The sequence below is a fragment of the Haliotis rufescens genome, unplaced genomic scaffold, assembly GCF_023055435.1.
Source record: "Haliotis rufescens isolate VD_foot unplaced genomic scaffold, xgHalRufe1.0.p SCAF_5, whole genome shotgun sequence".
NCBI classification, from domain to species: Eukaryota; Metazoa; Mollusca; class Gastropoda; order Lepetellida; family Haliotidae; genus Haliotis; species Haliotis rufescens.
The window spans coordinates 59,309,853-59,327,709 of record NW_025964223.1 but is presented as its reverse complement, the minus strand read 5'-3'; the positions used below and the strand labels follow the sequence as shown (position 1 = coordinate 59,327,709).

Genomic DNA, 17,857 nt, shown 5'->3' with positions numbered 1-17,857 from the left:
GCTTGGTGATATTAATCAACACAATTGCAACATCCCCTTATTCATTTTTTAAACTGCAGATTGAGATTAAACATATTAAAGTGTGAACAGTTTCGTTATTGGAGTATATTTCTGTACCTTATGTTAGTTTGTTGTTAATGCCACACTCACCAATATTCCTGCGGTCTGTTAAAAATCAAGTCTGGACCAGACAATCCAGTGATTGACATCATGAGCATTGATCTACACAACTGGGATACGAAGACATGCATCAAGTCAGTCACCCTGACCACCTGATCCTGGTAGCCTCTTGCTACAAGTATAGTAGCCTCTTTCAAAGCATGTTTTGCTGAAAACCAATTCTAACCAGGATCTTCACAGGTCCAATACAGCATGTATTTATTTTAGTACTATTAATACAGACATTGTCTCGACAATTCTTTTATTTGTATTACTGTTTTACACACATCTATGAGGCCATAATAAAATATTTTCACAAAGCAGAGAAAAGTTTATGGACAAAGCCATCGTTATTATACTGTAATAGCGGCATTTTGGTAAAGATCCTTATACTGTTGTCAAGCAAGACTGGATTTGTCTTAGGCATGGGTGGCCCAGTCGTCTAAGGTGCCGCGATTCGCTGTGCAGAAACCTATGATTCGCACGCCAGAAACCTATGATTGTGGGTTCGAATCCCGGTTCGCCCCGATTATGTTTCTAGGTTTGTCAGCACCATACCCGTGCCCGTGGGTTTCACCGAAGTGGTAAACGTCTGAGACCTGCATCACTTTGGGCTTTCCTCCCACATTAAGCTAACACGCCATGATATAACTGGAATACTGTTAAAAGCGGCATTAAATCCAACTCACACACTCACTCACTCACTCACTCACTCTTTATTATAATGTATGCAAACTTTTGGTGTAGGTTACCAAGCAAGTGTTGTATCTTCACTGAAACACCGCATTCATTGTAATAAAGAAGTTGTATTTCCATAGAACAATTTCCCTTGTTCATCATTCCAAATGCCGTTTAAAAAGTTATTGAGATATATTCTGATTGAAGTCTTTGTGGCCTTCATCCGGTTGACTCAGAACTCTGATAGGGCATTCTACACAGCTGTATCCTGACAGTTGTATGAGGTAGGACACTTTCTGAAAAGAAGGGCAAAGTTATTGTGTTGCATTTCAGAAGTAAAATGGACTTGGATCTGGAGCAACTCCATCATCGAAGAGTACATCACCAGGTATCAACCGAGACAGAATCCGATGTTTCGGAAAGCGAAGATGAAGATGACAGGAGGCAGGTTATGGACAGTTCTTCCGAGGAGGAGGAGAAGCTGGTGGATCCTGGACCTTTCCGATATCACAAGCGGATCTGTGCTGCCGCCCTCCCCTGCTTCCTCATTGTCATCGGATTTGTTGGAGAATTGTGAGAACCATTTGCACTCTTCCCCTTAGCAGTGTATGAAATAATTTTAAAGCCAAACAAGACAAATGGGCAGGTGACTCATAAGTGTTGCCTCCCCATCTTCAAAGTTACCTGCCTGCATTCAGACATTATAAATATTGAAAAATCACAAAAACAAAGAGACAAATCATGTCTTGATTCAGTTGAAATATTGCAATCAATCACTTGAGAATCTACGAGGAGTTATAATAAACCTGAATATAAAGTAGTTCTAAATTTATTTGCTAGATAATCGGGCAGGCGGCTGAAAATTTCATGCAGCCTGACAGAAAAGTTACCAGCCACGGGCAGGCATTTTTTTTCGGACACTGCCCCTTAGATTCAGTCTGTGTCTGGAGAAGACTCTGTTGGAGAGTTCTACAGCATGTGTTGTGTGTTGCAGCATGCTGACAATGATGACTGTGGGCACAGTGCTGCTGATTCTGCTGGATCGGATGGGAGAGAGGAGGAGGTGAGGCTTAGAGGAATTCTACTAGGACTTTGGTTGGAAAATCATAGGTTTCAAATCACAATAACTACCTCTGATTGAAACGGCTGATTTCAAAGGCCACATCACCAATACATGTAGTTTAACAAGTCTACTTTTTTCTCAGTCATAGTCAGTTGACATTTTGAAATCATGATGTGTCCAATAAAAGGCTACTAAATGCAGAATTGCGGTTACGACAAAATTCATAACGTGTGTAGCAAAACATGTTTTGCTGGAAATACAGAAGATATTAACTAAGAGTAATAAGTACCCAAGGTGTTGAAAGATTGTAAATTTCGTGGTTTATGCTGACAGCCTGAAATGTTTATATATCTTTCCAGAATTTTATTGCCCATAATTAAGGGTGCATATAACACACGAGTGCGTATTATACACGAATAAATAAGTCTTGTGTACATTGATCAAACTAATTGGGATTGTTCACTAGCCAACATATTAGCGAATATCACTGTGGGCGCTTATTAGAGCGGGGCGCTTATTATTTTGAATACAGTATTTCTTTTGGGGACAGCAGTGAGATTTTGCCTTTTGCTATGTCTGAATGTGACGTATCTTTATCTGAGTGTGAAGTCGAATCTTTTGCGTCACAATGAGCGATGTAACATCATAGTAGTAGTGTTTGCTGGTGAACTGAATCTTGTAGGACTTGGTTCATTTTATATAAATGGTGTCCACTCCATGTTGCTCTACGAAATAGCCGTGCTAAACACTTTCAGTGCGTGTGAAAGTGACGTATGATGATGGGACTTCCCCCCCCCCCCCAGAGGATCACTATTTAATCAAAGGCTGTTTCCTTAATGCACATTGACAATCCACTCTAAACATTAGACTCAGCCTGTTTCACTTGACTCAGTATTTTCGCTCATAGTAAATGTCATGTTTAATTTTGTCATGGCACAATAGAGACAAACAAACTGTGTTTTTAATGTAGATCCAGCTTACCTGTACATTTAGCAATATGCTGAGTTAAATGTATGAAACCACTAGCCCTGCAGTCAGATCGAAATAGCATGGTTAAAACTACAGGTACTCTACATTAACACACATTGTTTGTCTCCCCGACTCGAGGGGGTGGTCGGGTAGCCTAGTGGTTAAAGTGTTCGCTCGTCATGCCGATGACCCAGGTTCGATTCCTGACATGGATACAATGTGTGAAGCCCATTTCTAGTGTCCCCTGCCGTGATATTGCTGGAATATTGCTAAAAGCGGCTTAAAACCTTACTCACTCACTCACTCACTCCTAGACTTGAGTTGGCTATCATAGGAGCTTCATTCAAAGTCTACTTAATTTTGTGATTGTTATGTGTAGTAGTTAATGATTCCCTCAGGAACCCATGCTTATCGTAAAAGGTGACAAACAGGATTGGGTGGTCAGACTTGCTGACTTGGTTGATGCATGTCATCGTATCCCATCGTATCATAAGGCAAAATGGCAGTGAAAATTACAGAGTTGGATGACTGAAAATCAGTGATGTGTTGATGAAATGATATCAGCATCAACTTTCATGTCGCTGTTGTTGCTTGTTCCAGGTCTGTGATCATCTTCACTCTGTTCTTCATTCCTTGTCACATCCTGGTGTTTGTGTCCGTTCTTCCTCTGATCTGGTGAGTATAGCGTTGTCCAACAGACATGTCACATCCTGGTGTTTGTGTCCGTTCTTCCTCTGATCTGGTGAGTATAGCTATGTCCAACAGACATGTCACATCCTGGTGTTTGTGTCCGTTCTTCCTCTGATCTGGTGAGTATAGCGTTGTTCAATAGACATGTCACATCCTGGTGTTCAGACCCGTGAAGATCCGGGGTAGAATAGGTCTTCAGAGGGATCAGGGGGGTCAGGCTCACTGACTTGGTTGATGCATGTCATTAATCCCAATTGCGTGGATCGATGCTCATGATATCAATCACTGGATTGTCTGGCCCAGACTCGATTATTTACAGACCGCCGTCATAAAGCTGGAATATTGCTGAGTGCGGCGTTAAACAACAAACCAACCAACCAAAATCCTGATGTCCGTGTCCGTTCTTCTTCTGATCTGGTGAGTATAGCTATGTTCAACAGACATCAGATTTAACGTTTAGTTCTGTGATAGAGGGTAAGTTAAGGCTAGGTAAGGTAGTCCAAGTGGTTATCTGTCCGAGTTTCTGCAACATCATGGTCATATATTCATTTAAGCATTGACTGTGTATTTTTTTCGGTTCATCGAGGTATGAATAAAAAAATCAATGTGCAAAAAAAATTTGTAAGAATCCGAAAACTATAAAGTCAGTGCTTATAACATATTTTCATTGTTGAATTTAATTATATCTACAATAGTTTAACCCAAAACAGTTGTATATATCAAAGGAGACAAAAATGACGAGACTGATAAACATTCCAGGTGTAGGAATACATACTGTGGTGTGACATGAATTGTGATTGTTTAATTTATGCTAGAAGACATGAAGTTGTGGAACCGAGGTGAGCGGGAAAAAAACCCAGGCAAGCGAGCCTGCACGTTTGCTATTTCATTCCTTCTCGGCCTTCGGTTTCAAAGGGTAGTTTGGACAATGAATATGCATGAATATCGCTAAATGTCCTGTGTCGATATATACGTGAGCAGAAAGGGAATTCCCCAGACTGTAATATTGGGATTCCCCGACATTCTGCAGTAATAAAAGTAGTGCGCCTCAGTGGGCGTGGCTTAATTTTTTACATTCATTGGGAAATGAATGCAATAACACGTTACCAATTCAGCTAATCAGAGTGCAGGAATTTCAATGAACACAACGAAAATTTAATTATTTCCAGTTAGGACTTTGTTACTAAGAGCAATATGCAATATGTAATGCTGGATAAGTATCTAAAATAGACATGATACTCTGATTATGTAATTATGTCAGATAATCATTTTAGATGACGAGACCGCCTCTGTGGTCTAGTGGTAGAGCGTCCGCCCAGGGAGCGAAAGGTCCAGTGTTCAATCCCCGGCCGCGTCATATCAAAAGACGTTAAAAGGTGGTACTTGTTGTTAACCTGTCTGGCGCTCGGCATTAGGGACTAAAACAGGAACTGTTTGGCTTAGAGTCAGTATATGTGTCTGAGTGGGGTATTTGTGTTAACCTCGGCATGGAATCTCAATCGGCATCAGTTTGGACTAGCACACACACGCATGCACGTCGCTATATAAGTGCAATAATCTTGGAAGTGACGTTAAACCCAATTTCACCTCACCTCACCTTTATGTATAACAGTTTCTATAACATGCTTGTATACGTTTTGTGTCACTTCAAACCGTGTGCAAGGCTGCTGAATAAACACCCTCGATGATACTGAGTCATTGTCTTTCCTGACACGCATAGATCAGTACAAAACATAAGATCAATACATGGGTAGGCATATGTATATATCAGGTGTAAATTTGCAGTGCATCCCTTATGACACACCTAGTGTTTTGTTTTTTGTTAGTTTAATGCCGCACTCAGCAATACTCCAGCTATATGACTGCGGTGAGTAAGAAGTCGTGTCTGGACTGGACAATCCAGTGATTGACACACCTAGTGGCTACTCATGATTAGCAAATACCCTTCCTGCTTGGCTGGTGTAGTGTGTTACAGCCTGTAACATACCCCCAACATTTTAAACCTGTCGCTGCTCACTCCATCGACCAGTGGTTCGTGAGCTCCAGATCTAAACCCCCTTTACTGACATTAATGCAATATTACGGACTAAAACAGTGTCTATGCAGTAAAACACTGTTCATTCGCTATCTTCCTGCAACAAATTTATCGTCACTGAAAAAGCAAATCATATTTCAAACTTTCCACATGAGCTGGTAGACAAACCTTTTCACTTTGTTCCAGGTTATCACTGTGGAATGTCTTCCTGATTGGTGCTATCAACGCTTACGTCATACTGACAGGAGGCTGGATCATTCTTCTGTTTGTTGCCTTCCGCACTGAAGAACCACTGCTTGCTCAGGTAGGGAAATACCCCTTCTGATACTTATAAACGAGAGCTGAGCTTTATATTAAACTATGGAAACAATGGGCGTAGTTAAAGAATTGTAAGTCAATGTGGCCCATACTTAAACATAGCGGGTATTGTTCAGGTTATGCACAACTCCAAGGTTTGGGTTGAAAATGTAAAACCTGGAGTGAGGGCAGTCTCATTAAAGTCAGATCGTAGTTCTCGTTGCCGCTATACATAGATCTGAGGACGTCCCATTACAGGTCACGTCAGAACAACCTGTAGTGAACTTTGTCTGTCAATTTGATGACTTACAAGAAGTTGGCATTAGCTAATCAGAAAGCTGCTTTCTCTAGCTTTACAGGACTTCAAATTGGTGATGTCCCTTCCAGACTATTTTGACGATGTTCTTATTTCAAGGTTTGAAAACTGAACACAGAAATTTCTGGGATGTCTAATAGATGACTGAGATTGTGGTGGGGTACTTCCCACTGGCTATGCAAAGTGTCTTCCGTTTCAATTGTTCATCCCATTAAAGCCAGAGCAGATGACTTGGAAGGAATCAGCTGTACAGCTGTTTGGATTATCTTGTATTAATCTTTTTGAGGTTGAATGATTCGAAAACACATTCCAACTGTCACTTCCCCAATCTGGTAAGCAACGTTTTGATTGGTCAGATGAAAGGTTCTGACGTGATCCGTAATTTGATGTCCTCAGATATTTGTTTAGCTGTAGCAAGAACTAAGGTCTGATTTTAATGAGATTTGGATTGAGGGTAAAGATTTTTTTCCTCACTTGAGGTTGAACATTTCCAACCAAAACCTCGGAGGATTGTTTTAACCAACTTATGAACCGTCTCAATTCAATAAATACAAGCTCGTACGAGAAAGAATTAAAACACATCAGGATTCCTTATGGTGAAAAAACACAGTTATAGCAGTGACAGTGGACGAGAGAAAGACCACATGCAGAATGTAGACAACTGATGTCATGACATGTAAGATTGAACACCCTTTCATCACCTGCCCTGGTGGCTGCATGGGAAAACATTGGGCTACAAAACCAAACATGTCGTGAGGTTTGAGGTTCAATTCACATCATGGAATATTTATGTAAAAAAATTGTGACTTTTAACTTGCCAAAAATCACCATTATATGCAGATTGAAAAGGCTGTTTATACATTTCACCTGTAAAATCTTACAATTCTTACAACTTAAATGTAATGCCTTGTAGCAGGTTTCACAATTCAAATGTAAAGCCTCCAAGGAGGTCTTACAGTTCAAATATGAAGCCTCCAAGCACGTCTTACAGTTCAAATGTAAAGCCTCCAAGGAGGTCTTACAGTTCAAATATGAAGCCTCCAAGCACGTCTTACAGTTCAAATGTAAAGCCTCCAACAAGGAGGTCTTACAGTTCAAATATAAAGCCTCCAAGCAGGTCTTACGACTCAAATGTAAAGCCTCCAAGCAGGTCTTACGACTCAAATGTAAAGCCTCCAAGCAGGTCTTATAGTTCAAATGTAAAGCCTCCAAGGAGGTCTTATAGTTCAAATGTAAGGCCTCCAAGCAGGTCTTACGACTCAAATGTAAAGCCTCCAAGCAGGTCTTATAGTTCAAATGTAAAGCCTCCAAGGAGGTCTTATAGTTCAAATGTAAGGCCTCCAAGCAGGTCTTACAACTCAAATGTAAAGCCTCCAAGCAGGTCTTACGACTCAAATGTAAAGCCTCCAAGCAGGTCTTATAGTTCAAATGTAAGGCCTCCAAGGAGGTCTTATAGTTCAAATGTAAAGCCTCCAAGCAGGTCTTATAGTTCAAATGTAAAGCCTCTCGGCAGGTCTCACTTAAAAGTAGTACCTCTCACAAGGTTTCTTTGAGATGACAAGATACCTACAATACTACTGGCAAAAGTGGCAGTAGGGTTATAATAATAGGGGTCAATGCCAGGGACATCTCACTCCTGATGATGCATCAAGTTTGTTGTCTCTCCTCGTGAGAGTGTATGTGATGTCCTCCCATGTTGTAGATGATTGAGCAGCTGTTGTTCTCGGCCTACCCGGCTGTGTGCAGCGTCCTCGTCACCTGGATCCTCACCACCATCACACCTGTCTCCATGGCACCGCTCATCATCATGGCAATCTCGTAAGTTGGGGGAATTGCTTCGACCCCCAAGACACCCATTTTACCTGGCAGTCAGGTTGTTGAGAATGTGATGCTTTGCTTTTACTCTGTGTCTGATCCTTTGTATAACATGTGAAGATTTGATTTAAGATGCAGAATTGTCTCTATCCATACAAGATAAGGGTGCACGGGTGGCCCAGTCATCTAAAGCGCCGCGACTCGCTGAGCAGAGTTGCGTCCCTTGAACACGCCAGAAACCTATGATTGTGGGTTCGAATCCCGGTTCGCCCCGATTATGTTTCTAGGTTTGTCAGCACCATACCCGTGGGTTTCACCAAAGTGGGAAACATCTGAGACCTGCATCACTTCGGGCTTTCCTCCCACATTAAGCTGACACGCCGTGATATAACTGGAATACTGTTAAAAGCGGCGTTAAACCCAACTCACTCACACTCACTCACTCCATACAAGATAATCTTTTTTCACATGCAATGTATTTCCAAAATTTGATGAGGACAGAAATCGTGTATGACATCCTTGGGTGTCAACAGGCCTATTTAGCTTTCAATCAGGGTGTTTTTTGCTCATATGTATATTCTTTTAATAGTGGGCAATCATAGCAAACTTCATATAAAACTGCAGGATGTGTTGTACAACAATGTGGACATAAATATTTCTTTATCATTAGGTTTGTGCTGCTTCAAGTCTTCCTGACACCCGCTGTGTCCTCTTTCAAACTGAAGACGTCAGCGGACGAGGATCTCAATGTCCTCCAACAGCCCATTGTGTTGGTCATGACGCTGTCCTTTTGCTTCCTGCCATCCATGCTCCATGTCATCCTCTGTATAGCTTCAACAACCACCGATAGCATCTTCAGTCAGAGATCTTTGGTAAGTCATTCTCTGTATAGCTTCATCAACCACTGATAGCATCTTCAGTCAGAGATCTTTGGTAAGTCATCCTCTGTATAGCTTCAACAACCACCGATAGCATCTTCAGTCAGAGATCTTTGGTAAGTCATTCTCTGTATAGCTTCATCAACCACTGATAGCATCTTCAGTCAAAGATCTTTGGTAAGTCATTCTCTGTATAGCTTCAACAACCACCGATAGCATCTTCAGTCAGAGATCTTTGGTAAGTCATTCTCTGTATAGCTTCATCAACCACCGATAGCATCTTCAGTCAGAGATCTTTGGTAAGTCATTCACTGTATAGCTTTATCAACCACCGAGAGCATCTTCAGTCAAAGATCTTTGGTAAGTCATTCTCTGTATAGCTTCATCAACCACCGATAGCGTCTTCAGTCAGAGATCTTTGGTAAGTCATTCACTGTATAGCTTCATCAACCACCGATAGCATCTTCAGTCAGAGATCTTTGGTAAGTCATTCACTGTATAGCTTTATCAACCACCGATAGCATCTTCAGTCAAAGATCTTTGGTAAGTCATTCTCTGTATAGCTTCATCAACCACCGATAGAGTCTTCAGTCAGAGATCTTTGGTAAGTCATTCACTGTATAGCTTCATCAACCACCGATAGCATCTTCAGTCAGAGATCTTTGGTAAGTCATCCTCTGTTCAGCTTCATCAACCACCGATAGCATCTTCAGTCAGAGATCTTTGGTAAGTCATTCACTGTATAGCTTTATCAACCACCGATAGCATCTTCAGTCAGAGATCTTTGGTAAGTCATTCACTGTATAGCTTCATCAACCACCGATAGCATCTTCAGTCAAAGATCTTTGGTAAGTCATTCTCTGTTCAGCTTCATCAACCACCGATAGAGTCTTCAGTCAGAGATCTTTGGTAAGTCATTCACTGTATAGCTTCATCAACCACCGATAGCATCTTCAGTCAGAGATCTTTGGTAAGTCATCCTCTGTTCAGCTTCATCAACCACCGATAGCATCTTCAGTCAGAGATCTTTGGTAAGTCATTCACTGTATAGCTTCATCAACCACCGATAGCATCTTCAGTCAGAGATCTTTGGTAAGTCATTCACTGTATAGCTTCCTCAACCACCGATAGCATCTTCAGAGATCTTTGGTAAGTCATTCACTGTAAAGCTTCATCAACCACCGATAGCATCTTCAGCCAGAGATCTTTGGTAAGTCATTCACTGTATAGCTTCCTCAACCACCGATAGCATCTTCAGCCAGTAAAGGTACCATCTTCAGCCAGAGATCCTTGATAACATCTTCAGATAGAGATCCTGATAGCATCTTCAGCTAGAGATCCTTGATAACATCTTCAGTCAAAGTTCCTTGATAGCATCTTCAGCCAGAGATCCTTGATAACACCTTCAACCAGAGATCCTTGATAGCATCTTCAGTCAGAGATCTTTGGTAAGTCATTCACTGTATAGCTTTATCAACCACCGATAGCATCTTCAGTCAAAGATCTTTGGTAAGTCATTCTCTGTATAGCTTCATCAACCTCCGATAGCGTCTTCAGTCAGAGATCTTTGGTAAGTCATTCACTGTATAGCTTCATCAACCACCGATAGCATCTTCAGTCAGAGATCTTTGGTAAGTCATTCACTGTATAGCTTTATCAACCACCGATAGCATCTTCAGTCAAAGATCTTTGGTAAGTCATTCTCTGTATAGCTTCATCAACCACCGATAGAGTCTTCAGTCAGAGATCTTTGGTAAGTCATTCACTGTATAGCTTCATCAACCACCGATAGCATCTTCAGTCAGAGATCTTTGGTAAGTCATCCTCTGTTCAGCTTCATCAACCACCGATAGCATCTTCAGTCAGAGATCTTTGGTAAGTCATTCACTGTATAGCTTTATCAACCACCGATAGCATCTTCAGTCAGAGATCTTTGGTAAGTCATTCACTGTATAGCTTCATCAACCACCGATAGCATCTTCAGTCAAAGATCTTTGGTAAGTCATTCTCTGTATAGCTTCATCAACCACCGATAGCATCTTCAGTCAGAGATCTTTGGTAAGTCATTCACTGTATAGCTTTATCAACCACCGATAGCATCTTCAGTCAGAGATCTTTGGTAAGTCATTCACTGTATAGCTTCATCAACCACCGATAGCATCTTCAGTCAAAGATCTTTGGTAAGTCATTCTCTGTATAGCTTCATCAACCACCGATAGAGTCTTCAGTCAGAGATCTTTGGTAAGTCATTCACTGTATAGCTTCATCAACCACCGATAGCATCTTCAGTCAGAGATCTTTGGTAAGTCATCCTCTGTTCAGCTTCATCAACCACCGATAGCATCTTCAGTCAGAGATCTTTGGTAAGTCATTCACTGTATAGCTTCATCAACCACCGATAGCATCTTCAGTCAGAGATCTTTGGTAAGTCATTCACTGTATAGCTTCCTCAACCACCGATAGCATCTTCAGAGATCTTTGGTAAGTCATTCACTGTAAAGCTTCATCAACCACCGATAGCATCTTCAGCCAGAGATCTTTGGTAAGTCATTCACTGTATAGCTTCCTCAACCACCGATAGCATCTTCAGCCAGTAAAGGTACCATCTTCAGCCAGAGATCCTTGATAACATCTTCAGATAGAGATCCTGATAGCATCTTCAGCTAGAGATCCTTGATAACATCTTCAGTCAAAGTTCCTTGATAGCATCTTCAGCCAGAGATCCTTGATAACACCTTCAACCAGAGATCCTTGATAGCATCTTCAGCCAGAGATCCTTGATAGTATTTTCAGCCAGAGATCCTTGTTATCATCTTCAGCCAGAGATCTTTGATAGCATCTTCAGCCAGAAATCCTTGTTAGCATCTTCAGCTAGATATCCTTGAAAGTATCTTCAGCCAGAGATCCTTGAAAGTATCTTCAGCCAGAGATCCTTGATAGAATCTTCAGCCTTGGTCAGTCCTCCTCCACAGAGTTGACACACCATTGGTTGTCAGTGGAACAATGGCTGGGAAACAACTCCACATGTGTGTTATTTATGTGTATTAGTTTCTGTTTTATGGTTGACCTTGTTCCTATATAAAACCTCAGTTCATACAGTCATGTTTTTATAGAAGATGTGTCGGTAAGATGTACTGATGAAGTGCTTGAACAGAGTATAGTACCACAGTCCAATGATTGGCTGAAAAAGTGGTTCTGTGGTTTAGGCCAATTCTTATTCTTCCATTTTGGTATGGTACAGTATTAGATAATCACTGTTTTTGCAGTTCCACAAATCTGTCCTGAGTAAGGGCGCTGGGGTAGCCTAGTGGTTGAAGTGTATCTTCATTCAAGCATTCATCGCAACATGACACTGCTTACTCGGGTCTATAAAGTATGGAGGCAGTAGGTTAGCCTAGTGATTCGTTCAAGCATTCATCGAAACATGACACTGCTTACTCGGGTCTATAAAGTATGGAGGCAGTGGGTTAGCCTAGTGATTCGTTCAAGCATCCATCGAAACATGACACTGCTTACTCGGGTCTATAAAGTATGGAGGCAGTAGGTTAGCCTAGTGATTCGTTCAAGCATTCATCGAAACATGACATTGCTTACTCGGGTCTATAAAGTATAGAGGCAGTAGGTTAGCCTAGTGATTCGTTCAAGCATTCATCGAAACATGACACTGCTTACTCGGGTCTATAAAGTATGGAGGCAGTAGGTTAGCCTAGTGATTCGTTCAAGCATTCATCGAAACATGACACTGCTTACTCGGGTCTATAAAGTATGGAGGCAGTAGGTTAGCCTAGTGATTCGTTCAAGCATTCATCGAAACATGACACTGCTTACTCGGGTCTATAAAGTATGGAGGCAGTAGGTTAGCCTAGTGATTCGTTCAAGCATTCATGGAAACATGACACTGCTTACTCGGGTCTATAAAGTATGGAGGCAGTAGGTTAGCCTTGTGATTCGTTCAAGCATTCATGGAAACATGACACTGCTTACTCGGGTCTATAAAGTATGGAGGCAGTAGGTTAGCCTAGTGATTCGTTCAAGCATTCATCGAAACATGACACTGCTTACTCGGGTCTATAAAGTATGGAGGCGGTGGGTTAGCTTAGTGGATAAGGCAATCACTCATCAAGACCTGGGTTGTATTCCTCATATGGGTACAATGTATGAATCCCATTTCTGGTGTTCCCCACCTTGATATTGCTGGAAAATTGCTAACAGTGGTGTAAAACCGTACTCACTCTCTCACTCACTGTCCTGAGTGAATTAATTTTGTAAGTCCTCTACTTCAGCTTTGTGTAAATTGTTGCATGCAAAAATTCCATAAACAGGTCCAGCATGCTGGCAGGAAGAAGGCATGGATTGAAACAAACAACAGAATTATCTGTCAGCCTCACCATCAAAATAGAATTCTTGATGTACAGTTATGTAAAAAATGTATTATGTTTATTATGCCACTCTTAGGTGCACATACCAAGGGCAGGTAACTCTAGTAACTAACTAATTTCAGTCACATAATTTTTATCTTGGAACTCAGCCTTCAAAGTTCACGCCTGTCCACCAGCCTGAGAGTGCGGCATTAAACAACAAACAAACAAAGAAAACTCTAGCCTGAGACGACTAACTTGTGTATTTCCATTCTGTATTCTGGTGATGCTTGTTCCAGCTGGAGCTAGGCCTGGTGGTGTCACTGAGTCTGTTCCTGGCCACGCTGCTGAGTGTCAGGCAACTGTTTGAGTACGCAGGTAAGCGGGAGCACACCTGTCTTATACCCCGTTCACATGCCCCTCTATACATATGTGTGTACATGTGCATACGTGTGTAGAAATACATACGTGAGTACACTTGTGAACACGTTTACTCATGTGTTATATTTACACCAGGAACAAATTTACATCATGTCTGGAGCAGGTGCAAATTTAAATGTAAATTTGCACTGTGTGTATATGTTGCAATGTGAACGTTTATGTCAACGTAAGAGGATGATCTAATTAATATCTGTTCTTTTGCCAGCACCAAACAAACTTTTATGTGTATATACAGATTTGAGCGGACAGTGTTTTCTTTTGGTTTCAAGCAGTCAAAACGTTGTGTACAAATTAAATCAAACACATGTTGCTTCACGCGAACATTTTTTGGTAAAGTAACTCAACTTTGATTGGAAAAAAGCCTGTTTTGTGTTGAAAGTCGTAAACAGACTGACGAATATGTGTGTCTTACACAATTTACATACTTTATTTACACACCTTAGATGCTTTTCATGTGAACGTATAGTAAATTTACAAATATGCACGTATGTATAGTTACACATGTGCAAAATTACTTACGTTAATAAATGTTGTGCATATGAAGGGGGTATTAGTTTAAAGCATGTCATTGTCCTCCAACAGCATGGATTGTTGCTCACAATATTGATCACTGGATTGTCTGGTCCAGACTTGATTATTTACAGGATGAAATATTACTGAATGTGACCTTAACAAAAAAAAGTTCTAATGACTGATGCAGGATTAACATATTGGAGCGTTACTCATTCAGACTTTGATTATAGGATTAGTCATGTTTATTATTTAGTACAGACACATTTCCTGTGGTCAACTCTCATGTTGGATATTCAAAGTGTATCAATGCTCCTCCTGCGTCTCGTGTGTTCACTTTGATTCTCCAAAGTTGATGTCTCCCCCGTGTTTATCTGTGGACATCATGTGACCTGCTCAGACATTTGCGATGTCAGATATTGATTGGTTGTTACACAGGTGGAGTGAGTGAGTGAGTGAGTTGGGTTTAACGCCGCTTTTAACAGTATACCAGTTATATCACGGTGTGTCAGCTTAATGTGGGAGGAAAACCCAAAGTGATGCAGGTCTCAGATGTTTACCACTTCGGTGAAACCCACGAGCACGGGTATGTTGCTGACAAACCTATAAACAAAATTGGGGCGAACCGGGACTCGAACCCACAATCATAGGTTTCTGGCGTGCCCAAGGGACACAACTCTGCACAGCGAATCGCGGCGCCTTAGACGACTGGGCCACCCGTGACTCCCTCCAACATCATAGCAAGCTGGTTAATGACCTGCCCAGACATTTGCGATGTCAGATAGTGATTGGTTGTTACACAGGTGGAAGATTGAGACCATACCTGTGCTATAAATATGTGGTGGTTTCTAGTGGTGGAACGATACGCAAATGCATCGGTGGATCGTGATTTTTTATTTCTCGATACAAGTATCGATCACAGTCACACACTAGGTAAAAATATCTATTCTGACCTTAAATGTTTGCTTTAATAACTGTTCCACTAATCAGTAGCGTAAGTTAATAGTGAAAACATACATATTTTCATTTGTTGCGCCAACACTGCCAACTGTAGAGGGTCAGTGTGCCAGGTATTTTGACATCCTGTCTATGAAAAAGATGGCTTACACACCACAGATAAGAGCACATGCAAGTATGGTGTTACATATCGGATCGTGAGTAAGGTATCGTGATATGTATCACATCGCACAGTGGGTGTATCGTCCCAGCCCTAGTAATTTCTTGACAACTGTTATCCTGCTGCCAATTTGAGAATGGTTTCTTGACTTAGGCTATCCGTATACCATTGTGACGCGGGCTCGCTGGGTGTGTGGGATGTTGGCGACGTTGCTCTGTTACCCAGTGCTGCAGCAGTATCGACTCTCGTCCCACTTCCTGCCATGGCTGCCCATCGCCATCGTCGCATTTGCAGTGTTAGGTCTTTTCCTGGGCGTCAAGAAATATTGGGTGAGTGTAGTTGACACATCATGGAACTGACACCTTTACTGTGGCGCATCTCATAGGGCTGAAAGATTGCTGACAGCGTGAGTAGTTGAGTGAGTGAGTAAGGAGAAGGAATGATGAGTAAGTGATGGAATGAGTGGAGTCAGTGGGAAATTGGAGGGGAGGGTGACTGTGAGGGTGACAGAGGGACTGTGTGATGCTAGATGGAAGGAGACCCGTGAAGATCCGGGGTAGAAAAGGTCTTCAGCAACACAAGCTTGCCATAAAAGGCGACTAACAGCATCGGGTGGTCAGGCTTGTTGACTTGGTTGATGCAAGTCATCGTATCCCAATTGCGTGGATCGATCCTCATGATGTCAATCACTGGATTGTCTGGTCTAGACTCAATTATTTACAGACCGCCATCATATAGTTGGAATATTGCTGAATGCGGCGTTAAACAACAAAATAAACAAACAAATAAACAAAAGATGGAAGGATGGGTGAGTAGATGGAAGGATGGGTGAGTAGATGGAAGGATTGGTGAGTAGATGGAAGGATGGGTGAGTAGATTGAAGGATGGTTGAGTAGATGGATGAGTAGATGGAAGGATGGGTGAGTAGATGGATAAGTAGATGGAAGGATGGGTGAGCAGATGGAAGGATGGTTGAGTAGATGGAAGGATGGGTGAGTAGATGGAAGGATGGGTGAGTAGATGGTTGAGTAGATGGAAGGATGAGTGAGCAGATGGAAGGATGGTTGAGTAGATGGAAGGATGGGTGAGTAGATGGAAGGATGGGTGAGTAGATGGTTGAGTAGATGGAAGGATGAGTGAGCAGATGGAAGGATGGTTGAGTAGATGGAAGGATGGGTGAGTAGATGGGTGAGCAGATGGAAGGATGGTTGAGTAGATGGATGAGTAGATGAAGGATGGGTGAGTAGATGGAAGTGGGAGTAGATGGAATGGGTGAGAGGAGAAATGAGTGAGAGGTGAAATGAGCGAATGATGGAATGAATTGAGTAAGATATTAAAGGAGTGCATGACTGGCTGACAGGGCTGTTGAGTGACTGGAATGAGTCGATGGATAGGTGGTTGGGTGAGGAAGGATGAATGAGTGAGTGAGTGATGTGGAATGAGTGATGAATTGAAGGATTAAGGTAGGGAATGTGTGAGGGATGGTGTAAATAGGGAAGGAAGGGACACCATTTACTAAATATTTTTGAATATACTTTATATTTAATTATTAATTTTTTCAAGAACCATTTACTAAATATTTTTGAATATACTTTATATTTAATTATTAATTTTTTCAAGAATCATTTTCGTGATGTTCCAACTGGAAGATAACGAGTGTTTATCCTCCTGCTGTTCGGGACCTGATGCGGTGTGCTCATGACAAGTCATTCATTTCAGATTCCAGCCGTGGTTCTAATGGCCGGCCTTGCCTCCCTGCTGGGCTTCTGGATGATGGTGCTACCGTGGCATCTCACGTATCCTTCTGACGGAGACAGCCACTTCTATTCTCATCTTCATCATTCTCATTCACAAGAAAAAATTTTATCACACAAAACTGTCCTCCACAGGACATATCGCTTGGGTGAGATCAAGCAATATTTCCTAGGGGATATCACTATGAATTGCATTACAATGCTTTGCAGACCATTGTGATGTCATCGGTTACCGTCATGACATCACTACTCACTCGCCACTGAGGTTGGTTAGCTGTACATTTCACACACAAGACAGTTCTTATTACTGTTTACAAACTGAAAACGTTGAAATCTGTTTGATATCAAAAGACAGGGGACGGATTCTTTATGTACCAGACAGGACTGACGGCAGGTTGTGTTGACATTATTTAAACCGTAATGGAGCTGAATCACTTTAGAAAGCTCACATCTGATTGGCTAAAACAGAAGTGTACATCCTTTGAGTTCACCTGATGCGACCTGGGAGTTTTTTAAAGTTTTTCAGATCGTGTTGATTGATTTAAAACACTGTTGTGTCTAAGTTAAAGGGAAACACTTCGAGTTATCCGAGGTCGACACAACAGTGTTTGGCTGTGTATCATTTCAAAAGACACTCGGGGGAGGTTCTGTGTATCATCCTCTAAAGTATTCAGAAAACTTCTCTGCAACGTTACAGTTCGAGTTAGAGCTATGAGCATGAAGATCGTTGCAGTGAACATGAGGTATCTGTGCAATGATTGGTTGACATTGGAGTCA

At 41.6% G+C, this 17,857-nt stretch overlaps 1 protein-coding gene across 1 annotated transcript in view; it reads left to right on the top strand.

Moving 5' to 3' along the window:
- Window positions 1–17,857, top strand: part of LOC124140327 — a 30,097-nt gene that overhangs the window by 593 nt on the left and 11,647 nt on the right. Inside the window, exons 2-10 of the mRNA XM_048383719.1 lie at window positions 1,171–1,410; window positions 1,832–1,900; window positions 3,470–3,544; window positions 5,781–5,898; window positions 7,910–8,025; window positions 8,693–8,894; window positions 13,558–13,636; window positions 15,480–15,655; window positions 17,046–17,122. Of these exons, the coding sequence (XP_048239676.1) occupies window positions 1,178–1,410; window positions 1,832–1,900; window positions 3,470–3,544; window positions 5,781–5,898; window positions 7,910–8,025; window positions 8,693–8,894; window positions 13,558–13,636; window positions 15,480–15,655; window positions 17,046–17,122 (1,145 nt within the window). The 5' untranslated portion in view covers window positions 1,171–1,177. The remainder of the gene's footprint in view (window positions 1–1,170; window positions 1,411–1,831; window positions 1,901–3,469; window positions 3,545–5,780; window positions 5,899–7,909; window positions 8,026–8,692; window positions 8,895–13,557; window positions 13,637–15,479; window positions 15,656–17,045; window positions 17,123–17,857) is intronic.